This window comes from Prionailurus bengalensis, chromosome E1 (assembly GCF_016509475.1).
Source record: "Prionailurus bengalensis isolate Pbe53 chromosome E1, Fcat_Pben_1.1_paternal_pri, whole genome shotgun sequence".
NCBI classification, from domain to species: domain Eukaryota; kingdom Metazoa; phylum Chordata; class Mammalia; order Carnivora; family Felidae; genus Prionailurus; species Prionailurus bengalensis.
Genome location: NC_057347.1, coordinates 20,579,771 through 20,593,463, shown reverse-complemented (window position 1 = coordinate 20,593,463; position 13,693 = coordinate 20,579,771). Strand labels below are relative to the sequence as shown.

Genomic DNA, 13,693 nt, shown 5'->3' with positions numbered 1-13,693 from the left:
GCCATATGCCAGGGGTTCTGGGGGAGGATTGTTCCTCACCTCTGCCAGCTTCTAGTAGCTTGTGGCTACATGTCTCCAATCTCTGCCTCTGTGGTCACAATGCTGCCTTCTCTTCAGTGTGTCTGTGTTAAATCTCCCTCGGCCTCTATCTTAAAACTACAATTGTGATGGCATTTAGGGCCCACCTGGGTAATACAGGATACACTTCTCTCAAGATCCTTAGCATCATCACACCTTTTGTTGTGTAAGGTCACATTCACAGAATCCAGGGAATTTGACAAAGATGTCTTGGGGTGGGGGGGTTGCAGTTCTTCAGCCTACTACACTTAGGATGGTTTGTCCACTGAACACTGCCTCTTATCTTATTATTGTTTAAAGTTTCCTCTTTTCCTTTGTCCTTCTTTTATACGTTAGGAGTTCTATTCATCAAACCCATTACAGGAAGAGATTACACAACAGAAAGGCAAATGATCATCTCTACAAATGCTGAAAAGACATTTGAAGGGATTTTAATAGCTGTTCCTGATTTAAATTAAAACTGAATCATAAAATAATATGGCTCAAGATTATCACCCCATCTGTCAAACTAGCCATTAGTGCTGGAATAGCACCATATTCCACTTTTTCTGGTCCTGTTCCCGGGTTCCAGAATACTAAGAGGGAGGATCCAGCGCGGTGCAGACATCTCCCGCTGAAAATGCAGGCCTCACTTACAGGACACTTTCATACAGTTCAGAAGCATAAAAGCAGAGCTGGTCAGAGGCCATAGAGACCAGCCAGCCCGTCCCCTTTGTTTTACAGAGTAAAAGACTTATGTAAAGTCTTGACTTATGTAAAGTCTTGACTTATGTAAATTTTGACCCAAGGTCACATTGCAAGTTTCTGGAATAGCTGAGACTGTAGCTAGGTTTCCAGACTCCTAGTCCTGGATGCTAGCTGACCCTTTTGAGGGATATCCAGTGCCTCAGACTTCCCCTTCTCTCTTTCAGCCCTTCAGTCCCTTTCTAGATTCTTAGTGGATATCTCCTTTGTGCACAGTGTATTATAAGGTGTGGTCTCGGCTCACGAAGAGCTTCCCATGTAAGATGCATATGTACATATATGGTTGTGTGTGTGTTTATTTATACCCATAAATATGCATGTACGTATATATCCACACATTTACATGCATACCTCAGGACAATAAAAGATGGTCTAACATAATCACCACATGACTAATAACAGTATTGTCAGAATTTAGAATAAGCACATGATGTAGTATTTCTGTGTGATAAACCCAGGAAGGCTGATGGTAGCTAGTCCATAGATTCTAGGAATTATTTTTAAAGGGAGAAGTGGGAAGGGTGCTAGAAATATTCAGGAAATAGTAACTAGGTCCATTTAAGTGGACTGTATCCTTTTTGTAGCATAGAGAAGTAGAAATGTCTGGAAAAGTAGATTGAGATCAAATCGTAATGAGAACTTAAAGGCCAAAATAAGGGCTATGAAGTTTGAATGTTACAGGTTAGACAATAGGTAAAGAGTCAGGTGGCTTCAAGGTTTCAGTCAAAAGTGACTTGAAGGTCTTAGGAAACAGATCTAGGATGTGGGAGGCAAGGAAGTCGTTTTGGACCTGGTGACCTTGAAGCTCCTGTGGGCTGTGCAGCCTGAAGGAATCTTCTTAGAGAATCAAATATGTGAGGTGAGAACATCAGCGAGGGGTCTGGGTTAGACATCTGAGAATTATCTACACTGATCTGATTGTTAAGGACAGGCAACAAGGTAGAGCCGTTGGGAGCAGGTGCATCTAGAGTTCCTGTTTGCCTCACACCTGAGCCTCTGTCCTTGTCACCCTGAGTCCTCCATTACTTTCCTGCCCCCAGCACCACCCTTGCTGCCCCTGGAGTCCACACCTGGCCCTGTAACAGAGCAGCTCCGATCCCTCCTTCATCACCAACTCAAGTTTATGTGGGCACTCAGCACCTGACACTGTCCCTCCTGGTTTTCTCTCAAGCACTCCATGCATGTGCCTGCTCCTCCCCCTTCATTTGATCTGCTTCCCTGTGTGATCTCCCTTCCTCTTTCCCCTCTGCTTATCTAAATCTTACCGTCCTTTGCAGTTCTCCTTGGATTCTTTTATCCCACCCTGAATACACTGAGAGAACCTTAGGCAAGTCACTTGACCTCCCTACGAAGAGACTAGTAGTTCCTGTCTGTTGCTGTTTTGCTTTGATCTTAGGAGTGCTGGATGATAAACACAGCTATCTTTTTGAGAGTCCCCTTCTTGAGGTAAGCAGTAAACAAGCAGTAGAAAATGGCAGTCTTAATCATAATGATTGATGTTTGCTCTCCTTTTGAGGAATAAAAACAATATGCCCTCTACTTAGTAGGTAAATTTGGAATTTTTAAACACAGAACAAAATGGACAGTATCAGCTCCACAGATGATTGCTTGCATCATTAACACTGGAAAGGCCTGTAGATTTGTAGAAAAGCTTAAATGTGGCTCTTGCTTAGTGAATAATGCATGTTTTCTGTGTTTTTTTTCCCTCTATTAGCTATTCAGTCGTTGGGTTTATTGACAAAAATAAAGACACTTTGTTTCAAGATTTCAAGCGCCTCATGTATAACAGGTAGGATTGAAATTTTATTAACTATCTTTCCATTAAGCTCTTTGACATATATATTGCATAATACATATGCACATGATTACTTTTATGTGACAGTTTTAAGAGCTTCTGGCAAACTTTCTAGTTCTATTTGATCATATGAATGAAATAATATATTACTTTGTGATTATGGAATCTATCAATTTAGGGCAAGGCCCTGCTGCTGATATCATTTTCCTTGATTTCCCTTGGGTTGCCTCAGTTTTTCTGTTCACTACTACCATCCTTCTGGCACCCCTCCCGGTGTCCCCGAAGTAGGCCAGTGGCAGATTCCCATGGTAATGCCTTTGCCTCCAACTAAGAGACCACTTTTTTTTTTTTAATTTTTTTTTTTCAACGTTTATTTACTTTTGGGACAGAGAGAGACAGAGCATGAACGGGGGAGGGGCAGAGAGAGAGGGAGACACAGAATCAGAAACAGGCTCCAGGCTCTGAGCTATCAGCCCAGAGCCCGACGTGAGGCTCGAACTCACGGACCGCGAGATCGTGACCTGGCTGAAGTCGGACGCTTAACCGACTGCGCCACTCAGGCGCCCCAAGAGACCACTTTTAACATCAGCGTGGCATCTGATGTCAGTGTTGACAGAATCTGAGTGGACAGAACCTTTTCACAATCCAAGAAAATGTGGAAAAGATGTGGTTAAGTAAAACCAGGCAAAGGATAGTAAGTTCAAACCCTGTAGGAATGCTTTGGAAAGAGGGCCATAAAGAAGACATTCTTAGCCAGTTTCTTCTTTGGGACTAGAGATACGTGTAGTCACTCATATACTAAATCTGCATAGTCAGTTGGTCGGGAGATCATCAAAAATGTGTTGCACACCTATGAGCCATACATTCTTCTATATCCTGAAATCCAGCTGAGAAAAAATTTAGGCTATTGCCCCACCCTCACGAACCTTCTACTCCAGTGGAGGTGACCACTTATGCAACAAAATAAGTAACTTTCTGGTAGTGGCAAGTTGCCGTGAAGAAAAATAAAGTAGGTAGGAGATTGAAGGTTATAGACAAGGAGGGTCAAGGGAGGCATTATCGAGAAGGGTGGTCAGAAAAGGCTTCTTAAAAGAGGTGACTTTTGGGACACCTGGGTGGCTCAGTCAGTTAAGTGTCCATCTCTGGATTTTGGTTCAGGTCATGATCTCACGGTTCATGAGATTGAGCCCTGTGTTGGGTTCTCCACTGACAACACAGAACCTACTTGGGATTCTTTCTCTCCCTCTCTGTCTCTGCCCCTACCCCACTCGTGTGTGTGCGTGCTCTTTCTCTCTCTCTCTCTTTCAAATAAATAAACATTAAAAAAAAAAAAAAGATGTGACTTTTGAGCAGAGACCTGAATGAAGTGAGGGAGTAAGCCATGAACACGTGGCGGAGGAGAGCATTCCAGGCAGAGAGCAGCCAGTGCCAAGGCTCCAAGGTGGGAGTGAGCGTGGGTATCTTGAGAACAGGCTAGTGCTGCTAAAAGCAGAGTGAGAGGTGGGAAGAGTAATACAGAATGAATTTAAGGAGGTTGGCAGGGTGTGGATCAAGAAGAGTCTGTGAGCCAAGGTAAGGATGAAGTATGAAGAGAAGCCATTGGAATTCATGGTAGGGCACGATTTATATTTTAAAGAACTCACTAGGGCTACTGTGTAAAACACATACTATAAAGGGCAAGAGTAGAAATGAAGAGACCAAATAGACTAGTAATCCAGATGGTAGTAAGAGAGGTGATGAAAAGTGGTCAGAGCGGGTGATACTTTGAAAGTGAGGCCAACAAGATACGCTGATGGATAGGATGTGTGGTGTGAGGGAGAAAAACAGAAATCTGAGACGGTGCCTGAGCACTGGGGGAGGGATGCTTGAGGAGGGACCAGCTGGGTGGGGGAGACCCAGCGTGTTGTCCTGGACATGTTATAATGTTGGGCGCTCGGCTGGAAATGCCAAGCAGGCAATTGTAGGTCCGCATCTGGAACTCGGGGTTAAGGAGGAACTGGAGCTATAAATTCATGGTCCCTAGTCTATTGACAGTATGTAAAGCTGTAAGACTAGATGAGATTAATGAGAGTGAGCACAGATAAATAGAAGAGGTCAAAAAGACTAATCCCTGAGACTCTCCAGCGTTCGGAGTCTAGCAAAAAACAAGGAACTAGCAAAGGAGACAGGGCTGCCAGTGAAGTAGGAGGAAAACCAGAAACCTGGTGTCACAGAGGCCAAGCCAAAAACAAAGTGATTTTCTAAAATATGCATGTATTTATTTTGAGAGAGAGAGCAGGGGAGGGGCAGAGAGAGAGAGAATCCCAAGCAGGCTCCACACCATCAACGCAGATCCCGATGCGGGGTTCGATCCGATGAACCGTGAGGCGATGACCTCACATGAAATCAGGAGCCAGATGCTCAACCGACTGAGCCTCCCAGGCACCCCCCCCCCCCAAAAAATCATAAACTCTGTGAAATACCGTCAAAAGGGAAATGCTGTGAGGGCCGAGATTAACCATCGGATTTGCTGACATGAAGGTCAGGTGGGCCCTTGACAACACTGGTCTCAGTAGAGTCATGAAAACAAATGTCTGGTCGAGGTGGGCTCCAGAGAATACGGACTATGAGATGTAGAGATGTTGCGTTTAAACGGTTCTTTCAAGAAGTTTTCCTATTAAATGGTACGTCTGTATGGATATTGAAGCCACCAAGTGATGGAGCTGTCAGCACCAGAAAGTTACAGAGACATGGGAATGCAAGAGGGGTCCGTGGAAAAGCTGGTCATGGGGAAAAGGGACTTTCAGAAAGGAGTTCCAATGCTTGAACTTTCAGGTAAGATGCACCCATTTTGAGGGACGAGTGATGGAGTCTGGCGTTGCTCCGTGGAGTAAACGGCCTCAGTCAGCCAAGTGGCAACATCAGCATGTGTTGCCAGGAGAAGGCACCCAGGATATGTAGCAAGAGGCTACAGAAGGTGGCATTCATTACCTTCGTTGTTTTTTTGTTTTTGTTTTTTTATGTTTGTTTATTTTTCACAGAGACAGAGCATGAGCATGAGCATGGGCAGGGGAGGGGCAGAGAGAGAGAGGGAGACACAGAATCCAAAGCAGGCTCCAGGCTCTGAGCTGTCAGCACAGAGCCCGATGCGGGGCTCGAACTCACGAACCGTGAGATCACGGCCTGAGCCAAAGTCAGACGCTCCACTGACTGAGCCATTCAGGCGCCCCAGCCTTCATTACCTTCGTGAATTTTTTCTGGCCCACAGGTCCAGCTCAGTGAGAGGAGCTCCACCTCCTAGTGTTGGGCTCACGTAATCCCAAGCTCACAGGATTCATGTAGAAACAAAGCTGCATGTGGGTTTATTTCCAGTGAAAAATCCGACCATGACATGGAATATTTGCATTGGTATGACAGGCTGTCCTCCCCTATTGGAAAACCTGCTTGGAGAGTCAAATAGCAGTGAGAATCTAGTTTATTAACTGAAAGTGAAAACTATTACCCGTAGAATCCGTAGTGCTTAGCTGCTTGTGTGTGTAAATGGAGAGGAAGGGAGCCGGCAGGTGGCACGCCAGGTGCACAGACTTCACTCTTGACTTCCTCACTTCTAAGCCATGCAACTTCTGTCTTATCTATTAAGCCTACTGGGTTTCTGGATAAATAAGTTTCCCTTTTAAGAAAAGGGTTCTTTTAGACGTTTGAAAACTGTTTTAATATTACATTCATGACTTACTGGCCTGAAAAGTCCTTTCTCTTTAGAATGATTGTATGGATCGCTTTTGGTTCATTATATATGAATTCAACTACTTAACAATAATCATAATAAACATCTTATTTCCTTCATTTCCAACCTTCTCTCCTCCCTCCATTTACCAAGTAATATGGGAATAATCTCTAAGTATGGCCAACAGTGAGTAAGGTGGAATTTGGGGCAGAAACGCATGGACTCAAAGTCTGCGATCTCTAGTCTTTGGGCTGCGTCAGAATTTTCAAAGCACACATGTTCTACTTTCTGGTAATTCTATCAGTAAGTGTTAGGGAGACACCCAGGCCTCCTCTGAACTAAGGGTCGAAAACCATTGCCTTGAATCCTCTCTGCTAAAGACTAGAATGGAAGATTTCAGGAGAAACGGTACGCCCTTATGCGGTCATTTTGATGGTCAGCGCTCACCGGGAGACTAGGGACAGGAGCAGGGAGGGGTGAAATGGGGACCCTGAGCCACACACAGATCATAGGGTTATTTTAGCGCCGCTTCTGGTGGTAGTCAGCACCCCCCGCTAGCAGCGGCGAGGGGTGGGAGTGCTGCTCTGTACAGGCCCGGTCAGTCTTCAGCTCTCCCTTTTTCCTCTCTGCTCTCTGGGCACTTATTCTGGCATCTCACACCTGTCATTTCGGGCCTCTGTGTGCAGAAGTTTACTAGGTATTTGGGGAACCACCTCAGTTTTCTCAGTTTTACACCAGGGAAAGAACAGCGGGCAAAGCGATGGCAGTAGTAAACACAGCAGAGAATGTCCTTGCCGAGTCCTTTCTCTCTCTTCTCAGCCCCCAACTAAAAAAAAAAAAAGATTTCTGACAAATAGCATCGTACGATGACAGGTGGTAGCTACTGGACGTGAGCGCTGCATGACATTTAGAGATGCGGAGTCACCGTTTGTACACCTACAGCCGATGTAACGTCATGTGACAACTGTGCACAAATAGGAAGGAAGAAGGGAGGGAGAAAGGAGGAGAGGAAGGCAGGAAGAAAGAAGTTTCCAGGAAACAACAGTTTGAGTTCCAATTACTTTAAAATCAAAGACACCCAAAATGAAACAGGAAGCAAATCAGAGTTGAGACCACCACGCATGTTGTAAAAAAAGTCTCCACAGAGCTAAATGATGATTTTTACATAATTTTTAGCATTTAAACTGGCCTGAAGTACACCATAGGAATTGGATGGCAACAGTCTTAGTGTCACATCAATAAAATATTGTAACTGCCAGTAAATGAGTGTGCAAATTCAGCTGCAGTGAGGGATTTACTGGAAGGCAATGTAAACATGGTTCTTTTATATTCCTGTCTGCCTTGTTAGAAAGAGCTGGCTTTTTGTCGTGTTATCTGTTCTGTGTGAGTGTTTCTTCTGATGAGAAGCTCCTTTCGTGCCCATGTTTTCTGCCATGCCACATTGAGCATCGTTTTTCACTAGTGGCTTGTCCTCCTCCTGCGGACCACCCAAATCTTTTGATTTTATGTATGTATTTTAAGAGCCGTGTTAACCATTTGAGGGTCCTAGGTAATGATAATGTAGATGTCACTTTAAAGAAGTTTAAAGAATTTTTTTAAGTTTTTTTATTTAAGTAATCTCTGTACCCAACCTGGAGCTTGACCTCACAACCCCGAGATCAAGAGTCACATGCTCCACAACTAAGCCAACCAGGTGCCCCAAGAATCTTGTTTTTTTTTTTAAGTTTATTTATTTATTTGGAGAGCGAGGGAGAGAGGGGCAGGGTGGGCAGAGAGAGGGAGAGAGCGAATCCCAAACAGGCTCTGCACTATCAGCAGAGCCCAACACAGGGCTTGAACCCACAAACCATGAGATCATGGCCTGAGCTGAAACCAAGAGTTGAATACTTAACAAGCTGAGCCACCCAGGTGCCCCAAGAATTTTTTAAATGTAGGATAGTTTGGACACATCTTCTCCATCTGTGATATGGTATCTGCCACTATGCTCTCTCAGCATAATTTTCTGGATGGAATCTTTTTTCCAGGTAGGCTTTGTGACTCCAGTCTGCAGTTCACTTGTGGCTCCAGGGTGCAGTCCACTTGTGGCTCCAGTCTGCACTCCACTATGGCTCCAGGGTGTAGTCCACTCGTGGCTCCAGGGTGCAGTCCACTCGTGGCTCCAGGGTGCAGTCCACTCGTGGCTCCAGGGTGCAGTCCACTCGTGGCTCCAGGGTGCAGTCCACTCATGGCTCCAGTCTACACTCCACTATGGCTCCAGGGTGTAGTCCACTCGTGGCTCCAGTCTGCAGTCCCCTTGTGGCTCCAGGGTGCAGCCCAGCAGGATTCCTTAGCAGTTTCTATTCAGCTGATTTGAATGTAACATTCTCATTGCTCTTTCTGTGCTTCTCAGTTCAAATCCCGTGCTGAAGAATATGTGGCCCGAAGGCAAACTGAGTATTACAGAGGTGACCAAGCGACCTCTGACCGCTGCCACCTTGTTTAAGAATTCGATGATCGCTTTAGTGGACAACCTTGCATCAAAGGTAATTATTTTCTTTTCTACGTATCCATTTTATCGCCACTTTTGATGGTGGTCAGCACCATTTGCTGTCATTGGTCCCCTCTTGATATATGTTATAGAGAACGTATGATTCGCTTTTTAGGTAATTATGATAAATTGCACTGAACCATATAGATATTTAAAGTGAATGTTGTAATTGAATTCTTATCCCTGTTTTGTTTTTTTTAACATGGCTGGCTGAAATAGTTGTATGCCAGATGAAATGCTTTTCGTTAAATTTGAGTTTTTTATGGTTGTTGACAAGGGGAAACTCTTAGTGAGATCTTTAAAAACTATACATATGTAACTAAAATAGAGTGTGTGCTTAGCAAAATGAGCTTCAGCCCTGTACTGAAGAGAGGGCTTGGCTTAAAAAATAAATAAATCTTGAATTAAACAGTAATATGCCAGGGGCGCCTGGGTGGCTCCATCAGTTGAACGTCCTACTCTTGCTTTCGGCTCAGGCCAGTCTCCTCTCTCTCTGCCCCTACCCTACTCATGCTCTTTCTCTCCCAAAATAAATAAAGATTTTTAAAAAACAGTAATATGCCATCTGTATCTCGTGTCCATATACAAAATGACCAGATAGAGTTTCAAGAGGAAGTTTAGTATTTAAGTATTGTCCTTAAGCTGTTACAAAAGTTGAAATAAAATGTTGTATTACTGACCATTGTTTCTTCTTTTTATTGTTCCTTTCAGGTGTAGTACTGTTTGATAACTTAAGTCTGTTTCTTTCCCCCCATTAAAGAGCAGATTTCTAGCCCAAACTGCTGCTGTTGATAAGTTTGATAAATTAGGCAGCATTCTGGGGCTCATTATTTTTATTCTTTTTTTTTTTTTTTTTTTTAATTTCCCTGTTCTGGTGCTTTTCATGTGTTTTTTATTCTTCATTATTATCTTTTAAAAAAAAAACAACTTCCTTTCTAAGAATTTAAATCTATGCTGTTTCTGGTTACTTCACTGTGGATAAATTAGGCAAATGCACAAGAACACATCTGTTGAGTAGCGTTCTATTCCATTTTGTCAGGTTTCTTTGGCCCCACATGACAACAAATAAGCACAATTTGTTGACTTGTAGAATCAAACCTCCAGAAAGGCAGGGCTGAGGATACCAGGACCGAAGACCAGAACACCATTAGAAGTGTTCCTGTTGTCCCTTAGCTTCTCTGTGCATGTCAGCTCCAACCTGCATCATCCTGCAAGAGGGACGGTGAACCTAGAAGGGAGGCGTTTGACCCAAGAAATGGAGAATACAGAATCTTATAAAACATGCTTATAGAATATGTTATAGTTTATAAAATATATTAGATGTATTTCATTAACTAGAAAAGAATCACCTTTATTTTCTAAAATTGGTATTTAAATGTGCCTTTTTAAAAAACAAAAATTCCAGGGGCACCTGGGTGGCTCAGTTGGTTAAGTGTCTGACTCTTGATTTCAGTTCAGGTCATGATCTCAGGGTCGTGAGATCGAGCTCCATGCCCGGTGTGGAGCCTACTTAGGATTCTCCCTCTCCCCTTCTCTCTGCCCCTCCCCTGATCACATGCACACTCTCTCTTTCTAAATAAAAATTAAAATTCTAGAACCATCTGTAATTTGTTTCAGGAATTGCATTCAGCTGCTAATAAAAGAGAGATCCCCAAATGAGGGGCTCAAACAAGAGAGACATTTATTTCTCTCTCCTGTAAACAAGGTACAGAAGAAGGTATTCCAGGATGGGTATGGCACCCTTAAGATGGTTAGGGAGCTGGCTCCCTTCTGTCTTTCTGCTCAGCCACACTTGGCACTTGGCGTCCATCCTCCTGGCCCCAGGTGGCAACTGGGGCCTCTGCCCTAAGAGATTTCCTGGGTGCCTCACACAGCATGCTCCTTCCATCTTGTTTGCTATGCCAAGTTTCCAGGGAAGCTGGGAAGTGCATTTTTATTCTGGTCAGCAGCTCACCTAGCTAGAAGTAAGGATTCTGCCTCAGAACAAAAGATGCTGGGTAGGAGGTAGGCAGCGAGCCTGGCAGTCTGTGCTATAGCTTCCCAGTCTGGGTGTTCATGGAGGAGCGGAAATGAGGGAGAGAACAGGGACAAGAAGAGGAATAAAGACATCCTCTCAGCCCAATAGAAGGCAGGAAGGTGGGTGGGAAAGCAACAAAGGAAAACGTTACTTTTAGAAAACACAAAATAAGTGTAAATAATCGGTATTCACCATAAATGTAAATAGACTAAGAAGACTAGACAGATGGAGAATCCAGGCATATGCTTGTCTAGGAGACACTGAAACAGAACAGTATGCAGAACGATGAAAAAGAAAGAGGTGAGCAAGAATGCATCAAGCCCTCCCCCCCCCAAAATGATTAAAAGCAACATTAATGTGAAAGAACATAGAATTTAAGACAAAAAGTAGTAATACAGATAAAGAGATCAATAACAATAAATGAAAACACCCAAGACAATAGAGTCATTTTGAACTAGGTACCTACCAATATAGCTGTGATTATCCATAAACTCCATAAAGCAAAAAAAGAACCTGAAAACAATTTTAAAAGGAAAGTTGACAAATTCACAATCCTTGTGGGAGATTTTAAACCAGCTGTACCAGAAACTGATGTTTTAGGCGGACAAGTAAGAAGGCAGAAGCGTTGAAAACCAAATTTAAACTTTAATGGATCAAAAGAACGCTGCACCCAGGGAATAGGAAATACATATCCCTTTCAAGTATACATAGAACATTTCCAAGAACTGGCCACATACTAGATCACAAAGGAAGTTATAACCATTTAGATATAGTCTCCATCCTCACAGCAAATAAAAATAAAGGGCAGCCTTTATTTATTTATTTTTTAATGTGCTTGGGAACTTGAGGGAAAAATCCTCTCCTAGATAACTCACATATTGATGAGGAAATCACAATGGAAATTATAAAATACATGGACCTACATGATAAAGAATTTATCAAAATCTGTAGAATGCTGCTAAAGTGATCCACTTGTTATATCTTTATTAAAAAAAAAAACAAGATTGAAAGTAAATGAGTTAAGTTCACCTCTCCACTCAAGAAACCAGAAAAAGAATCCCAAAGAAAATCAAAGACAGAAGTAAGAAAATGACTTTTAAAAAGCAAAAATTAAAATTAATAGGTCAAAAAATTAGTCAAATAGACAAGCCTTTAATGAAACTGATGAAAAAGCAATATTATGAATGAAAAAAAGGTGTATTCATATAATACAGAGATTTTTATAAGGCATAGAATATTGTGCACAACTCTATGCCAGTGAACTTGAAAAATTAATTTTCTAGAAAAATGTTATCAAAATTAACTCAAGAAGACATGGAAAATCTGAATAAATTAGTAACCTTAACGACTCTGAATTACTAATCAGAAGTCTGCCTTCTCCCAGATTTGCCAAGAACATGAAACCCAGATGGTTTTACAGATACATTTTATAAATCCGCCAAGAAGCCAGTAATTCCTATTATATATAAACTGTTTTGGAGGATAGGAAAAAGACCACTACCCAACTCATTTTATGAGATTAATATTCCCTTCATAGTAGGTTAATATGAGAAAATAAAATTAGATATCAGTTTCATCTAGGACCATGGGAAGATCTTAAAAATATATATGACTAATGCATTTGCTGGGAACATAGTGAAGAAAGCACCTACTAAAACCGACTGAAAACAACTAAAATGTTAGGTAAAACATAAAAATCCACTTCTTGAATGCAGCCATGAACTAATAAGAAAGTAAGGAACATGCAGGCCACAGACTGAGTGAAGGCAGAAGTTAAGGAAAAAGAAGATGCTGTCTCTTTGGGGATTTGTTGAAGTAGGTAACTTTGGGCATAGGTGTTCAAGGCTAGGTCCTCAAGTGAAGCCCAGGGCCTGCCCAAAGTAGAGTGTCTAATAAGAGATTATACACAAACGTGCATGTGCACACACATGGGCAGGTCTCCAAAGGACTGCATCCTCAAAGGGATGCATATAAAGTGAACAAGAAATAATCCCTCATTATCTGAAAGGAAAACTGCCTATATTGGTCCATGGCCCTGAGCCAAAGCGGGAGTGAACACTTCTGGAGAATTTATCATTGTAAGCAAGTTTTCATGAGGTTTTCAATCCAAATTCACACTACCTGGATGGCCTAAAAAGCTTAAATCAACAGTTTAGTTTGAAATGGTCATGGCCAGGGATCCCCAAGCATATGATAGAAGCAAACAGTTTTTTTTCCTTGAAGAAACCACCTTCAAACCAGACCTTCAAGAATTTCCACAGATAAAGTTTTAAGGAAAATAAGGAGTTCACCACAAAGAATTACTACACACATGAACAAAGTACCAGGTGCAAGAGTCGGAGTCATGAAAACTTCTTAGAATGGAGTTATCAGAAACAATACAAGAATGTTTAGTATGTTTCAAGAAATCAAAGGCCTAAAAATATGAGAAAAAGCAAGTAACTAGGCAATTGATAGAAATTAAAATTAGCAACTCAAGGATAGGTTTAACATCAGTTTAGACAAAGCTGAAGAGAGAATAGAGGAATGAAAGAAAGAAGTGGGGAAATTATCCAGGATTCTACTTAGACCAAGAAATGAAGCAAAAAGAAACACTGTTAAGAAACATGGAAGACAAAATGAAAAGGTCTAACTTGCATCTAATCAGTTACTCATGGAAAGGAGAGGATGGGCAGAGCAATATTGGAAGGTATATTGCTGAGAATTTCTACAGTGATGAAAGATAACACTCTCTTGGAGTCAGGAAGTCTGGTATATCCCAGGCTGGAACAGTTACAAGAAATCTGCATCTAGGCACATTGTGAAATCCCAGAACATCAAAGACTAAGA

The 13,693-nt window shown here is 42.2% G+C and overlaps 1 protein-coding gene across 2 annotated transcripts in view; it reads left to right on the top strand.

The window, feature by feature from the left end:
• The window catches only part of MYO1D (myosin ID), a 361,516-nt gene that overhangs the window by 121,605 nt on the left and 226,218 nt on the right, over positions 1 to 13,693 (top strand). For both annotated transcript variants that reach the window (XM_043583686.1, XM_043583687.1), the window contains exons 13-14: positions 2,537 to 2,611; positions 8,710 to 8,842. In XM_043583686.1, coding sequence (XP_043439621.1) covers positions 2,537 to 2,611; positions 8,710 to 8,842 — 208 coding nt within the window. The remainder of the gene's footprint in view (positions 1 to 2,536; positions 2,612 to 8,709; positions 8,843 to 13,693) is intronic.